The sequence below is a fragment of the Triticum aestivum genome, chromosome 7B (assembly GCF_018294505.1).
Source record: "Triticum aestivum cultivar Chinese Spring chromosome 7B, IWGSC CS RefSeq v2.1, whole genome shotgun sequence".
Classification (NCBI taxonomy): domain Eukaryota; kingdom Viridiplantae; phylum Streptophyta; class Magnoliopsida; order Poales; family Poaceae; genus Triticum; species Triticum aestivum.
In genome coordinates, this window is record NC_057813.1 from 723,891,105 (window position 1) to 723,907,388 (window position 16,284).

The 16,284-nt window shown below is 47.7% G+C and overlaps 2 protein-coding genes across 2 annotated transcripts in view; one reads left to right on the forward strand and one right to left on the reverse strand.

Annotated features, from left to right (window-relative positions):
• The window catches only part of LOC123158628 (protein PLANT CADMIUM RESISTANCE 11), a 94,304-nt gene extending 93,245 nt beyond the window's left edge, over nt 1-1,059 (forward strand). The window contains exons 3-5 of the mRNA XM_044576543.1: nt 73-144; nt 250-459; nt 620-1,059. Of these exons, the coding sequence (XP_044432478.1) occupies nt 73-144; nt 250-459; nt 620-699 (362 nt within the window). The 3' untranslated portion in view covers nt 700-1,059. The remainder of the gene's footprint in view (nt 1-72; nt 145-249; nt 460-619) is intronic.
• A 4,946-nt stretch (nt 1,060-6,005) lies between these two features.
• LOC123158630 (subtilisin-like protease SBT1.4) lies at nt 6,006-8,581 on the reverse strand. Its single transcript, XM_044576544.1, has one exon. It carries the CDS (start codon nt 8,579-8,581, stop codon nt 6,254-6,256), a length of 2,328 nt encoding a protein of 775 aa, XP_044432479.1. The 3' UTR covers nt 6,006-6,253.
• Between the last annotated feature and the right edge of the window lie 7,703 nt (nt 8,582-16,284).

Consider the following 16,284-nt stretch of genomic DNA (forward strand, 5'->3'; position numbering starts at 1 on the left):
CTAGCTAGAGAAGCACTGGGAAAAATATACTTTTGGTTGGTTATTATGAACTTGTGCATGTGTGTGCTGCAGGCTGCCTGACGTGCTTCTGCCCCTGCGTCGCCTTCGGGCGGATCGCCCACACCGTCGACAGGGGAACCTCATGTGAGTCCTTTCTTCTTCTTCTTTTTTTGACGGTAATTTTTTTTGTAAATTAATGATGTAAATTTTTGCCGATGGAACGAACGAACGAACGAACGACGAGCTCAGCTTGCTGCCTGCGCGGGACGGCGTACATGCTGCTGGCGTGGGTGGGGCTGGGCTGCCTCTGCTCCTGCTGCTACAGCTCCAGGATGCGGGAGCAGTACGGGCTCAAGGAGAAGCCCTGCGCCGACTGCTGCGTCCACCTCTTCTGCGACCCCTGCGCCCTCTGCCAGGAGTACCGCGAGCTCAAGAGCCGCGGCTTCGACATGAGCCTCGGTGCGTTCTAGTACTACACTACAATGCTTTCTTGTCAGCCTTGGTCATTGCGTTGCCGTGCCGGTCACCATTGCCGTTTGCGCTTTATTGATGAGTTTGTGGGGCACTTTCGGAGCTGGGTGTGTCGTGATCAGCTTTCATTTCTTGGCTGCTCCTGCAGGGTGGCATGCCAACGTTGAGAGGATGGGGAAGAGCGCTCCGACCGCTGCGCCTCAGGCTTACCCGGGGATGACTCGCTAGTGTGTCGCCACTCCTCATCGATGTATCCATGGATAATATCGGCTTCCCGCTCAAGAAAAAGGATGCCAGCCAGTCTCAGCTTCTACTTCTGTATTGTATTGTATTGCATTGTAGTGTCGCGAGTTAGTTCATTTGATTGAATTTGTCATCATGCGTGTGCCTTTCTGTTGTTGCATCTAGTTTTCCATCCATCCATCCCCACCATCAGTGATGATGTTTAGACATTTCAATAAGAGCTATCGGATCCTTTTGGAAATAGCCAGAGTCGACCTTGTTATGTAGCATAATGCTTTATTAACTTTTAGTCGTATTAAGCGTGTCAAGTGTAATGTATATGAGCAATGTCAACTGCCCCCAACTTTGTCTATTCAATCAATCTTTCTCTATCTGGATAATTAACATGCCCCGCCATGTATGACGCTGATTTCCTGGTAGGAAAAAAACTAATATAAGGAGTGGTTAATTAAAAGTATCTGATGCGGCTGAAAAAAGAAAGAAGAGGCCCGCTCGGTACCCCCCCCCCCCCCCCCCCCCCAAAACAAAGAAAAACGTGTAACACCCAGCCGCTGGAACGTATACATCATATATACGTATGGACGTACGTTCAGCTATCCCAACTACTGGCCCCTCGTATGCAAAAAAAAGATATGTCAGTCCACCAACAAGATTCTACTTTTGTATTGTATTGTATTGTATTGTCATGAGTTAGTTAATTTGATTGAGCTTGTCATCTTTTTTTGCAAATACAGAAAGCCTGTGTACCATTCCAGTGATAGAAGAAAAAGAATGAGTACCAAAATGGGTACAACACAAGGCATGAACGCAGGAAGACATGATCATGAAATTTGTACCAGAGAGACAAGGGCTGCTCAGGCCGAACAGAGAGGGGGGGGGGGGGAGGGGACCAAACCCACCAAGCCTAGAACTAGGGAGGCAAATCCAATCAACAATACGTCGAACATCTCCAAATCCAACACCGGGGACGCCGCGAGCGAGAAAGATAGTGCCTTCAAGAAGGGGAACGATTGAGCTTGTCATCATGTGGATCTCATTTCATATAAGGTATTTTCAGAAGGATCCTCCGCAAAGTATAGAGTTACTCACCGCATCGCGTTACCTTATCATCCACAAACACGGTGCGGAAATCAAGGACAGATTGGGTGCGGAAACTCAATGAGACATTATGGGCATATTGTACTGCTTACAAGAATCATATGGGATGTTATATAAAATGGTTTATGGTAAGGCATATCATTTACCTTTGGAGTAAGAGCATAAGGTTTTTTTGGGCCATTAAGAATTTAAATGTTGATCTTAAAGAGGCTTAGAAAACAGGTTATGGATATACATGCTTAGGTGAATTGAGAAACAAAGCTTGCGAAAATGCCAGTCTTTTAAAGAAAGGTTGAAAGGTAGCATGATAGAAAGATCTTGAAACGAAAGTTTCACCCAGAAGACAAAGTTCTCTTATTTAACTCTTGTAATCTTGTATGAAGTTGTTTCCCAAAAAGCTTAGTTCCAAATGGGAAGGGCCCATTGAGGTAAATTCAGGAGCTGTGCGGATAAAAGGAGATAAGGACAGTCCGTGTATTGTGAACAGAATGCCTAAAATTATACCTTGCTGATGAAAAATAGGAAAGTGGAAGGGGTAAACTTCATAACAACTGAGGAAGCTGGAACGTTCATGAGGCAAAGGATGACTCAGTAACTAGTATCTTTATTAAAAGTTCAATTTTTAGTTCTAGGTTTTGATGTAAAAGCTTTTAGAGTTTCTCGTTTCATGTATTCTTAAGTTGAGAGCAAGACATATGCATTTTTAAAGTCTCTATCAAAAAAATGTTTTACCCTACATGTCGCATAGCAATAATTGTGGGATGGGTGAATAAACATGTTTCAAAAAGCGATGGTTAGGACCCCTTGCTATTTTCTTGGTTGAAATAAAAGATTGTTTAATGCATGAAGTTGTAACTCATTCACTAATGATTAAGTAGCAAGGTATGAAAGCCTTCATGTTTTGGAAATATGCCCTAAAGGTAATAATATTTTATTATTATATTTTCATATTCATAATTAAGAGTTTATATTCTATGCTATAACTGGTATGGTCCTTGAATGTGCGATTTCATCGAAAACGTATATGCACGTGTAAAATGAGAAACGGTATAATAAGATTCCTAGTCTTGCCTCTACGACTAACTCAAGTGTTGTTGGTGATCATGTTTTCTAGATCTCAGGATACCGATAAGTGTAATGGTAGTCCTAAAACAACATTGAGAGTATGACATTAGAAGAACGATCATATTGAATCGACCCAAACCTTTTTGTTATACTTTCTGATAATATCGTCAGAAGTCAATTAGTATAACACTGGGTGTTAACGTGTAATTTAGTGTTGGAAATATGCCCTAGAGGCAATAATAAAATGATTATTATATTTCCTTGTTCATGATAATTGTCTATCATTCGTGCTATAATTGTATTAACCGGAAACAGTGATACATGTGTGAATACGTAGACCACAACATGTCCCTAGTGAGCCTCTAGTTGACTAGCTCGTTGATCAACAAATAGTCATGGTTTCCTGACTATGGACATTGGATGTTATTGATAATGGGATCACATCATTAGGAGAACGATGTGATGGACGAGACCCAATCCTAAGCATAGCACAAGATCGTGTAGTTCGTATGCTAAAGCTTTTCTAATGTCAAGTATCAGTTTCTTAGACCATGAGATTGTGTAACTCCCGGATACCGTAGGAGTGCTTTGGGTGTACCAAACGTCACAACATAACTGGGTGACTATAAAGGTGCACTGCAGGTATCTCCGAAAGTGTCTGTTGGGTTGGCACAGATCGAGACTGGGATTTGTCACTCCGTATGACAGAGAGGTATCTCTGGGCCCACTCGGTAATGCATCATCATAATGAGCTCAATGTGACCAAGTGGTTGGTCACGGGATCATGCATTACGTAACGAGTAAAGTGACTTGCCGGTAACAAGATTGAACGAGGTATTGGGATACCGACGATCGAATCTCGGCCAAGTAACGTACCGATTGACAAAGGGAATCGCATACAGGATTACTTGAATCCTCGACATCGTGGTTCATCCGATGAGATCATCGTGGAACATGTAGGAGCCAACATGGGTATCCAGATCCCGCTGTTGGTTATTGGCCGGAGAGCTGTCTCGGTCATGTCTACGTGATTTCCGAACCCGTAGGGTCTACACACTTAAGGTTCGGTGACGCTAGGGTTATTAGGAAGACTTGTATGTGATTACCGAATGTTGTTCGGAGTCCCGGATGAGATCCCGGATGTCACGAGGAGTTCCGGAATGGTCCGGAGGTGAAGACTTATATATGGGAAGTTGTAATACAGTCACCGGAAAGTTTCGGGGTCATACCGGTATTGTACCGGGGCCACCGGAAGGATTCCGGGGGTCCACCGAGAGGGGCCACCTCTCCCGGAGGGCCTCATGGGCCGTGGTGGGAAGGGAACCAGCCCTAAGAGGGCTGGGCGCATCCCCCCCCCCTTGGGCCCATGCGCCTAGGGTTGGGGGGAAACCCTAAGGGGGGCGCCCCCCTTGCTCGGGGGGCAAGTCCCCCCCCCCCCTGCCCCACCCCTCTAGATCTCATCTAGAGGGGGCCGGCCCCCTTCCTCCTCCCCATGTTTACTTATTTATTTATTGTCTCAAATGCAAATCTGTGAGGTTCACCCTGGCCGTTGTCAAGTCCTGACGATGGCCACACTGCAGAAACATCAAATTCTGTTGATGTTGATTTTATTGATGATAAATGTCAGGTATAATCTTCTATCTACTTTTCAGTTACATGTATGTGTGTCTTTATGTTCTGTGTTTCAAATTAAAGCATACATCTTTCCCTTTTGTGAGTCTCAAGTGAGCTTCTACGGGTATTCTCCAATTATACACCTACTGGCTATATATTTCCCTACTATGTTGCTTTCCACCTCAAATACCGAACTGAATATTTATGTTTGTTAGAAGCTTATATGTATGATCAGACCTGAGACCTTAAGTCCAAAATCACTGATGTGCCACCCCTGACCATGGTTTGTCCATAAAGAGCTAGGAATTTATGTTCTAATGTGATCTATTTGATCTGTAGCCAGACGAAATGCCGGCATGCCTGTGCAGGTTGTCACTGAGCACTCTTAATTTGGACAAGCTTCTTGAAATGATTGTAGATTACTTTATCTGTTGACTACATTGTTTAATCTTTTTCTCGAGCTTATATAATAGTTTCCGCCTCAGCTATTGGCACTGCAAGATATCCTAATATATAATGTTTTGCCTGCCAGAAACATTGATGATATTATTGATTACAGTAACAAAAAAAACTCTTACCTATCCCTTATTCTATATATCTGATTTGGATTATTTGAGGAAGTAAACATTGGAAACACAGTTTAGTTAACATTGGGTTCATTTCTTTGGAGTGCTAAGCCGTGTATTTGCAATTTTAGTAACAGACTTAGTTTGTGTAAAAGAGATAAACGTCTGCTAGCTTTTTAGGCATTAAAGAAAAACAATGAACCCCTTGCTACATATGCTAGGGTGATGTCCAGGTAAGGCCTTGGCTTCGTTTGTAAAGAAGCGAGTAGCCATTCTACTTTTGTGTAAGCTGAACATATGTTTTGATGTATTTCTTCAGTGAATAACACCAGATTTCCGTATGACTTGTCCTATTTATATTGTGATACGTTTACATAATGCATTCACCAAGTAAATCACAAAGTATGCATCTATACTGGAAAGGAACCGCTCAAATCTGATGTCCATCAAATACTTGGGTCAATTGGTGCCTGTTCTTTCTTGCCCTCGGTGTGTTTTAGTTATGATTTTGCACCTTACTGTGTTTGACAATCTGGGTAGATTGATTATGCTCCTCGGTCATGGTATGTCTGATTGTAGGTGCTTCATGGTTTATAGATTAATGGCTCTTGAAATAACGAACTTGTTGAGTGAATTTGGATCAGTAAATGTGTCTGATTTTTGTCGTCTTAGCGATCCATGTCTAGTAGGTTATGAACATGTTTTAAAAAATAGTCTTGGTGTAAAGTGCAGATTGGTTTCCATCTAATGGCAGATCTCTCTCCCTTTTTCATCTCTCTGTTTTGTAGATGACAGAGCAATCTATCTTACATACACACGCTGAAATTGATTCTGTTGAAAGCTTATTTACATTTTTTCTCATTGATCCATCAAGAAGTGGCTGTAATGAATATTTTATATTGCTACATCCAAGAGAGCAAGAGATCCAAATGTATTGATGTACATGAGTGAGACTGATGACCAAATATGACAGATGAATGTGCGGAGACAAGATAAGCACGCACAAGCCCGTCTCAGGAGGCGCCACCAGGTGGCGCCCCAGCCTCTAGTGAGAGAAACATACATGGCGCACATGCATCTTATGTAAAGGCCTACGATGGGCAAACTATTACAGTGATCGTATCTTATCCGCACCAACCATCTCATGACACCACATAAACGACGAGGTTTCTCAACGGCGCACATCCATGGACCAGTCATAGTTGCGCGATTTTGCCGGTCGCGGGAGGCCAGGTGATGGCGATGGGGCTCTTCACCTTGTGCTGGCCGTCGCTCCACTCAATCGCTCCAAATGTGTGCTTATCCGGCAGGTTCTCTTGCAGCTCCAAGGTGACCTTGTACTCCTGCGTCTTCCTCCACGGCCTGAACCGCAGCGTCCCGGGGCTTACCGTGACGCGCACGCCGTCCGGGGCAGTGATCCTCACCTTGTACGTGGCCCAGACGTTGCCGCCCACGTTGCGCACCACGCGGCGTTGCGTGACGGCGCGTTTGCCGGGGCCGAACACCGCCGAGAAGGCCGGGTAGTTGAGGTCCCCCACGCCGGAGCCGGAGCGCGTCGAGCAGTCGGTCACCGAGCCGTCCCCCGTGAAGAGGGCGACCTGCTTGGCGTCGTACCCGATGGCGCAGAGGAAGGTGATGTAGTCCTCGGCGTCGGCGTCGTACACCAGGCCCGGATCGGCGGCGCCGTTGGGGTCGACGTGGCCCGCCCCGCGGGCGAAAGGAGTGGAGGCCTTCCCCGTGGACATGTCGCCGATGACGCCGCCGGCGCTGTCGACGTTGTACGCGGTGGTCATCATGGCGGACTTGATCGCCGCGGGGCTCCACTCGGGCCTCGCCTGCCGGAGCAGCGCGGCGACGCCGCTCACGTGCGGGCATGACATGGAGGTGCCGGCGATGACGTTGTACTCCACTCGCCTCGTGTCGGTGCTGACGTGGGAGGGCGAGTTGGCCCCTGTCCAGGCGGCCAGGATGTCCACGCCAGGGGCGGTGATGTCGGGCTTGAGGATCTCCGGCGCGTGGCGGCTCGGGCCACGGCTTGAGAAGGATGCCATTCTAGGGTAGGGAGGCGCGCTGCGGCCGATGGCGGTGCCGCCGGACGCGATCGTCGCCGCAGGGGATCCATCCGTGGCTATGTAGTTGGCTATCTTCACGGCGTCCACAAACGTCACAGATGCTGCAGGGAGGACATGTGCGTCGGTCATGGCTTGCTCGCGGTACAAATCGAAGCTCGCGAGGATTAATCCAACACCACCGGCGATCCTCACGGCTTCTCCTTTCGCTGTCCGGGCATTGTTGCTCGACTCGCACAAGACGATCTTTCCGGCGACCATGGTGGCGTTCAGCTTGCCGGCTTCACAGAATTGTGTGCCCACGAACCCGCCGTAGACCAAGGGCAGTTTGGTGGCGCCAAGCGGGGTGCCCGTGTTGAGCGACGTGCCCGTGAAGGTCTGCCCGTTCCCAAGAAGGACATCTACCGGGAACTGGCGGTTGACGGTGGACGCGGCGACGGTCAAAAACCATGGCGCAATGTTGACGGCAGTGGTTTCCCTGGGGCCATTGTTCCCCGCGGACGCGGAGACGACGATGCCCTTGCGGACGGCTCTGAACGCGCCTATGGCGGTGGTGTCCAGATGAAACGGCTGTGCACCGTTGGTGCTCCCGAGCGAGATGGAGATGACGTCGACCCCGTCGGCGATGGCCGCCTCAAACCCCGCCAGGATGTCGTCGGACGTGCACGTGTTATTCCAGCACACCTTGTAGGCGGCTATGCGCGCGCCCGGCGCGACGCCGACGGCGTTCCCTCTTGCGTAGTCGAAGAAGCCGGCGCCCGTGGCGGCAGAGCCGGCAGCGGTGGACGCGGTGTGCGTGCCGTGGCCGTCGGTGTCGAGCGGCGACTTGGACATGACCCGCTCGTCGATCGGCCGGCCAGTCTCCTGCTCGTACCCCCTGTAGAAGAACTTGGCGCCCACCAGCTTGGTGTTGCAGTAGGCGGAGGCGTTGAAGGACGGGGTGGCGACGCAGCCGCCCCGGAACCTGCCCGGCACCGGCGGTAGCGACGGGTCGGCGGAGAAGGACGCCCGGCCGACGGGGTACACGCCGCTGTCGAGGACGCCGATGACGACGTCGGTGGCGCCGTTGGATGCCGGGAGCAGCCCAGCCGCCGGCGAGAGGCCGAGGAAGGAGGGCGTGAGCGTTGTGTGCGGCCGCTCCGCCACGCTGGGCACGACGCCGAGCACGGACCGCTGGGACGCGAGGTGCGCGGCCTGGCGGCCCGTGAGCCGCGCCGCGAAGCCGGTGGCGGCGTGCGCGTAGGAGTAGTGCACCGTCGGCGCCGGGCTGGACACGTCCGCTGGAACGTGGGCACGCAGGAACGACCCGTACGCTCCGGCGGAGAGCAGCCCGCGGCGCGGCGCCGGCAGCGCGTGCGCCGGCGCCACGTGCACGATGTAAGAGGACGTGGCCTCGGCCGCCGCATTCGCCGCGGCGAGCAGTAGGCACAGTGCCGTTAACGATCCGGCCGCCATCGCCGCGCTGAAAGACATGTGCGTGCGTATGTGTGCTGTGCATTACCATGGGCGCTTGGCTGCGTATAAGTAGGCTTCGTCTCCCGTCCGGTGGCAGGGTAGGGTATCCAAATGCCTACACTCCAGGGTAGGGTATAAGTAGGCTTCGTCTCCCGTTAGGTTTTTAATCCTTGTGTGGCCTTCATGCGCCGATGGTTTGGTTTTCAAAAGTTCCATATTTTTTGAATAAGAAGTCCAAATTAAATTCGGTTTTCATATTCGTGTTTCTTGTGACGAGGGCTTTCAAATAAGATTCATTTTAAGTAGGTTTTGATGATTTTTAAAAATAAAATTTAAGCTTTAGCTCTTGAAACTTAGTACGAGCGACCGGTAAAATCATGATTTTTGTTCCTAATACTGACAGAAAAATGTCTTCAAATTTTATCTACGAAACTTGGTAAGAGCGAGCGGGAATGTATTAACCCATATTTTTTGGTTATTATTTTAAATTAAGATGAATATATATATATATATATATATATATATATATATGTATATATATATATATATATATATATATATATATATATTGTCTGTTTAAATAAATAAATGCTAGGCCATTCCTTGATAATCTGATTGTGTTGCCGCACCTTATCTTGTTAATTGTTTCATCGCTCTCTATGCTATTTGATAGACATGTTGTCTTCGTATACATTCGTTGATGGAATCGTTTGTTTTGAGTGGGACTCATGTAAAGGCACGAGCGTGTCGTCTTAACTGATATTTCAGTAATCCTACTGTCCATTCAACCATACATCCTATCCATCTGTATTGGTGTCACGACGGCAAATATAGTGTATCAGTCACAATTTAGGTATGGGACTGTCCGAGTTCTCCGCTAAAAACGACACTCGTTCGAAAGCGTGTTGCTGATGGATCCGTAGGAGCGATCGACACTAGTAAGTCAGGTCATCGGTTGGCTCTGCTCTTTTGGAAGCGACACTAGTAAGTCGGGTGGTCGGTTGGCTCTACTCTTCTGGCAGCTGTAAGGTTCTAACCGAGACTGTCGATGTCGGAGTACCACTCTTAAGAGCGTAAAAGTGTGAAATTTCACCCATGTGACTCCCGGGTGGGGAAGCTTACAATCATGTGTGATGCCAGTGAATTCCTTGTTATCTTCATTTAATCCAGTTGTATTGTTCTCTTTTAGTTCATCTTTTGATCTACACCATCATTCTATTCTCCTTGTTGAATGGTGATGTAGGCGGAGGCGTTGAAGAACGGGGCAGCGACGGTGAAGTAGGCGGAACCTGCACGGCACCGGCGGCAGCGACGATTCGACGACGAAGGACACATGGCCGACAGGGTACACGCCACTGTCGAGGACGCCGATGACGACATCGGTGGCGCCGTCGGACGCCAGGAGCAACCCAGCCGCTGGCGAGAGGCCGAGGAAGGAGGGCGTGAGCGTGGTGTGCGGCCGCTCTGCCACGCTGGGCATGATGCCGAGCACGGACCGCTGGGACGCGAGGTGCGTGGCCTGGCGGCCCGTGAGCCGCGCCGCGAAGCCGATGGCGGCGTGCGCGTAGGAGTAGTGCACCGTCGGTGCCAAGCTGGACACGTCCGCCGAAACGTGGGCACGCAGGAACGACCCGTACGCTCCGACGGACAGCAGCCCGCGGCGCGGAGCCGGCGCCACGTGTACGATGTAGGAGGACGTGGCCTCGGCCGCCGCATTCGCCGCGGCGAGCAGTAGGCACAGTGCCGTTAACGATTCGGCTGCCATTGCCGCGCTGAAAGACATGTGCGTGTGTATGTGTGCTACAGTAGTGTTGTGCATTACCATGGGTGCTTGGCTGCGTATAAGGGCATGTACAATGGTGTTATCTTAGGAGTGCCACGTAGGATAAATCATGAGGTGGAGAGAGAACTCATATGAAAAGGCTTATCTTCTCTTATTTAAGATAAGACAAGATATGATCTATTAGCATAATTTGTGTCACCAAGTTTTAAGGAATGACTAGTTATTGAAGATAAGGTTAAGATATAACCTATTGTAGACATACTTTTTGTCAGCTCTAAATTATATGCAAGACTTAAGATAAGACTGTTATATCAACCATTGTACATGTCCTAAGTAGGCTTCGTCTCCCGTTCATCTGGCCACTCCCGCGGCGGGTGGGAGGGTAGGGTATCCAAATGCCTTCACTCCAGCTACTAGTTTAGGTTAGGTTTTTAGTCTATTGGCCTTTGATTTTAAAAAATTCCATATTTTTTGATTAAAAAGTCCAAATTCAATTCGGTTTTCATATTTGTGTTTCTTGTGACAAGGCTTTGAAATAAGATTCATTTTAAGTAGGTTTTGATGATTTGTTAAAATAAAATTTAAGCTTTAACTCTTAAAACTTAGTACGAGCGACAGGTAAAATCATGATTTTTGTGCCTAATACTGACACAAAAATGTCTTAAAACTTTATCTATGAAACTTGGTAAGAGCGAGCTAGAATGTATTAACCCGTAATTTTTTGTTATTATTTTAAATTAAGATGAATAGAAAAATATATATATTATCTGTTTAAATAAATAAATGCTAGTCCATTCTTTGATAATCTGATTGTGTTGCTGCACCTTATCTTGCTAATTGTTTCATCGCTCTCTATGCTATTTGATAGACATGTCTTCGTATACAATCGTTGATGGAATCGTTTGTTTTGAGTGGGACTCATGTAAAGGCACGAGCGTGTCGTCTTGACTGATATTTCAGTAATCCTATTGTTCATTCAAGCATACATCCTATCCATCTATACTGGTGTCACGACGGCAAACATATTGTATCGGTCACAGTTCAGGCATGGGACTGTCTGAGTTTTCTGCTAAAAACAACACTCATTCGAAAGCGTGTTGCTGATGGATCCGTACGAGCGATCGACACTAGTAAGTCGGGTGGTGGTTGGCTCTGCTCTTTTGGAAGCAACACTAGTAAGTCGGGTGGTCGGTTGGCTCTGCTCTTTTGGAAGCGACACTAGTAAGTTGGGTGGTCGGTTGGCTATGCTCTTCTGAAGTTGTGTGGTTCTAGTCGGGACTGTCGATGTCGCAGTACCACTCTTAAGAGCGTAAAACTGTGAAATTTCACCCATGTGACTCCTGGGTGGGGAAGCGTGCGATCATGTGTGACGCCAATGAATTCCTTGTTATTTTCATTTAATCCAGTTATATTGTTCTTTTAGTTCATCTTTTGATCTACACCATCATTCTGTTCTCCTCGTTGAATCGTGAAGTATCTATTTGCTGGGTACACTTTATATCGTACTCACCCTTGCTTCCTCAATGTTTTGTTGGATGCAGTTGTTGATTAACATAAGAAATTGTGGAAGACGTCATCATCCAAGAGTAGCCATGACCAGTGGGTGGGAAGCGACTAGAGAATATGGATTTCAGCTATTTGTAAATGCAGGAATTCATATAGTGAATATATGAGCCTTTGTACCCGCAAAAAAATAAAAAGAACTTTCGTGATCCACTGCTAGTTTATGCCTTTTTAACCATGCCTTGCTTGAATATAAACCTCTGGCCTATAGGCGCGCGGTGACTGTCTCGCCTAGGCCGAGTCTCGAGGTCTGACAAAGAAAATTGCAAGTTTCAAAAAAATCGTAAGTCTTAAAACTTGGAGGAATCCAACAACTTCAAGAATCACGGGGAATCAAGCGGCCGGGCAAGGCTTAGCAAGGGCGTGCCCCGACACCTGTGTGCTCATGCGAATTTCCGGACATACCTGTATCTTTTTCATGAAAAAATAATCAGGGTCTCCGGCGCATATCATTTGCTCGGGTTGGTTTCGATCGATTGGATCGATGAGGGAGCTGTTTGCGATCCACATCTCATGGTTTTACAACACATGTTGGGCGGAGCAGGTGGCGCATGCATGTGCTCGTGCTGGTTATTTTAAGGCTGACAATGTTATTTAACAGTTGCGGTTGCATTATTGCTTCAAGCCGACGATAGTGGAAGTATTTTACGGTTGCTGAGGAAGCAAGCAGATAACCCGGTGTCAGGGCAGTGGTGGACCTAGAAATAAAATGGAGGGTGTGCACACTTTAAAAAAATTGAAGTCTATTTCAATTAGCTTGCATGGATCTTAAAATAAGCTCATTTTTACATGATGAAAAATTGGTTTTCAAAAATCTGGGTGTGCCATGGCACACCCCCTACGTACGGCACTGTGGCAGGGCATTGCCCTTCCTCGTCTATGCAGGGTCTACGCATGTTGCAAGGACATCACAAAGAATTTCCCATGCCGCTACCGAGAAAATTTGATGGGTGCCTTATCTTTACCGAGAGGTACTCTCGACAATTGTTGCCTTACCGGGAGCAGCGCTCGGTACAGGTATGGTTGGATCATAAAATTAATACATATTCTTAATTTTAAACACCGAAGTTTAATTCAATTGTTGGACTTTCGGACAATGTACAAAGGTAAGCGAGGTGGAACCAAATAGGGAACCGTTAATTTTCCGAGCGATGCTCTCATTAAAGAAGTCAAACCGTGGCCGTGCCATTAACCGCCGCAGGATGTGCCACGTGGCAGAATGTTGTCGTGCGGCACTGCTTGACTCTCGACAAATAGTGCCTTTGGCGAGTGTTGCCGTTTTGCCGAGGTCTACTCTCGGTAATATCATGTGTTTGTCGAGAGTCGCGCTCGGTGTTGTTTACTTTCCCGAGTGTCCGTGATTTGGCTCTCGACGAAGAGAGGCTGGCACCCGGCGTATACGAAAATTTCAGTTGTGTGCCTAGCACTGACGGGGAAAATGTCTTCAAATTTCATCTATGAAACTTGGCATAAGAGCAAGCGAGAAAATCACTAGTTTCAGAAAAAAAATGATAAGTCTTAAAATTTAAGCGGGATTCAACTACTTCACGGATCATGAGGCAATCAAGCGGCCGGGCAAGGCTTAACAGGTGCGGGAGCCCATGCGATTTCTGGACATACCTGAATTTTGTTGCGAGAAAAAGTATCAGAGTCTCCGGCGCATAATCTCTGCTCGGGTTGGTGTCGATCGATCGGATCGCTGAGGGAGCTGTTTGCGATCCACATCTCAAGGTTACTTTTACAACACACGTTGGGCGGAGCAGGTGGCGCATGCATGTGCTCGTGCTGGTTATTATAAGGCTGACAATGTTATTTAACAGCTGCGGTTGCATTATTGCAGCAAGACGACGAGAGTAGGAGTATTTAACGGTTGCCGAGGAAGCAGACGTACAGGTGAGCCTGCGTCAATATATTTTTCGGTGGTTGGAGGAAATTAGGTAAACCCACCACTCTCTCCGTACGTCTAGATACATCCATTTTCGCGACAAGTAATTCCGAACGGTATATGACTCCATGCGCGCCCGTGGTGTGCTTGAGTAGATCGCTTCACTCGTCTAGCCAACACAGTAACACACACATCACCATGTGGGCATAGTATATTGTTCGATGCAACAAGAAACCATATATAGGATCTCCTCGTATTCTCAGATGAAAAAAAATCGTGTGAGACCAGGTCACTTGCTCCGAACTGCTCCTTGCTGCTCACTTGCTAACGCCACTGTGGACCAACACCCCACCCAACCCCTCAAAAAAGAAAAAAAAAATAAGCCATTGTGGACGAACTCCATGACACTCGATCAGGTGATCTATTTGTCTAGGACTCTACGAACGGGGTGGGTGTGAGATGCCTGCGTACCCAAGTGTCATGATATACATGTGCATAATCATTGTGAAAGCTTGGCTGATCGATATGGTCTGATGCTAGGCCAAACAATTATATAGTTCCCATGTTTAGCCATTGGTTATAGTCTGGTGCTAGGACAAAGAGTTATATCATTAGTTCTAGAATGACACTTGGAAGTTTTTTTTTTTGAAAAGGGAGGAGTCCCCGGCCTTTGCATCAGTGTGATGCATACGTCCACATTTATAAAAAAAATAAAATAGTTCAACAAGGTCTTGCAATGTGCTGCAAAGGAGTCTGGCTCACAAAGAGCTAGAGAAACAAAAAAGGCCCTAAAGCCACAACCGGCTGGTAAAACATAGATAGATAGGTAAACTAATCGCCTATTCTATTACATGACCGCCATCCAAACCGGTTGAAGATATCCCGCGCTACCGTCTCCCACCGGACAGATCCAGTAACCAAACGCTCCCTGGGCTCCGTCGGAGTGAGTAAGGACCACATACGGATTAGTGCAGTAGCCCGGAATAAAACCTGCAAAAAATGAATAGTTGTTGTTCTGTAAAAGTCAAATCATTTATGCAGTTCCAAATTGCCCATAACAACGCACATGCTCCTACACGAATTTGTCTAGCTGTTTCGGCCTCTATACCAACAAGTCACGTTCCAAATAACGACCTGACCGAATTCGGAGGAGTAATGTTAAAGGCAATTTGCACCGAGCGCCACAACACCCTCGCCAACGGGCAATCAAAGAAAAGATGCTTGATAGTTTCATCCCGATCACAGAAACTACACCTAGTAGAATCTGTCCAGTTGCGCTTAATCAAATTATCTTTCGTTAGAACGACTTGTTTATGTAGAAACCACATAAACACTTTGATTTTTAGAGGAACCTTAACTTTCCAAACATGTATGGACCTAGGAATAACACTAGTGTTGATGACATCAATGTACATCGACTTGACCGTGAATTCACCAGATCTAGTAAGCTTCCAACACAACTGATCGGGCTGATGAGTAAGCTGAACCTCCATCAGTCTACTCACCAGATGAATCCAAGCTTCCCACCAGTCACCAACAAGCACCCTCCTAAATTGAATATTAACACTTGAAAGTACAATACAAGAAGAACATATTGAATCAATGTCCATGAACCCAACATTATATTCATGGTGATGATACATGCGGAAGTGTTGCATCCTATATCGATGAACATGGCAAAGGGCGAGTGGAGCCATGTGCAACACTTGGGCATGACGCCAAGCAAAGACAGTGGCACGAGCAACGTTAACATCTATACCTATACTGATCAGGGACTTCCTATAAATTCTCACGTTAATTAGATTTTACGAAACATTAATCTTGATGGGACCGAATTATTACGGTGTAGATTGACTCATGAAACCCTAAAAAAACTTGATATTTTTTTTTCTCTAGCCCAATGTCTCACGTGTCTTTCTTTCCTTCTCACGCAACCCCCCTCCCCCCCTCTCTCTCATGTGTCCATCAGGGAAAAAAGAACGATTTAGAGTCCAATGTCCTTACTCCTACATATTAATCTAAAGGGCAGTGATCTGCGCTGGTGCACCGGCCCAACTGTTGGGCCGGTCTAGCTCTAACCGTCAGATCCAATGCGTTTCAACCGTCTGATCTGCCTGTTGACTTTCGTCTCCTTCGTCCTCTTCGTGCGCTGCGCAGGCGCCGCCCCCTGCTCGCGTGGATGTCATCCCGGCCGTCGACCGCCACCCCCTCGCGTGGAACTCCTCCCTCCGCCGGTCGCCGCCCTCGTCGCCGGTGCTCGCTGCCCTCGTTGCTGGTGCTCGCCGTCGCAGCACACCGTCCTCGCCGGTTCCAGCAGGACGGCGTCGCCGTCACGCCCAACGTCCCCTATCCTTGCAGCACCTAGCCGTCGCCGCCATATCACGTCCGTCGCAGCACCACCGTGTCGCCGGCCGCAACTCTGACCGCCGTCGTCGATGCTCGCTGCCCGAGGTTGCACGAACAAAGGCCGCC

Excerpts from the sequence above, each read along its gene's own strand:
- LOC123158630 (XM_044576544.1), bottom strand. The coding sequence starts at position 8,581 with ATGGCGGCCGGATCGTTAACGGCACTGTGCCTACTGCTCGCCGCGGCG.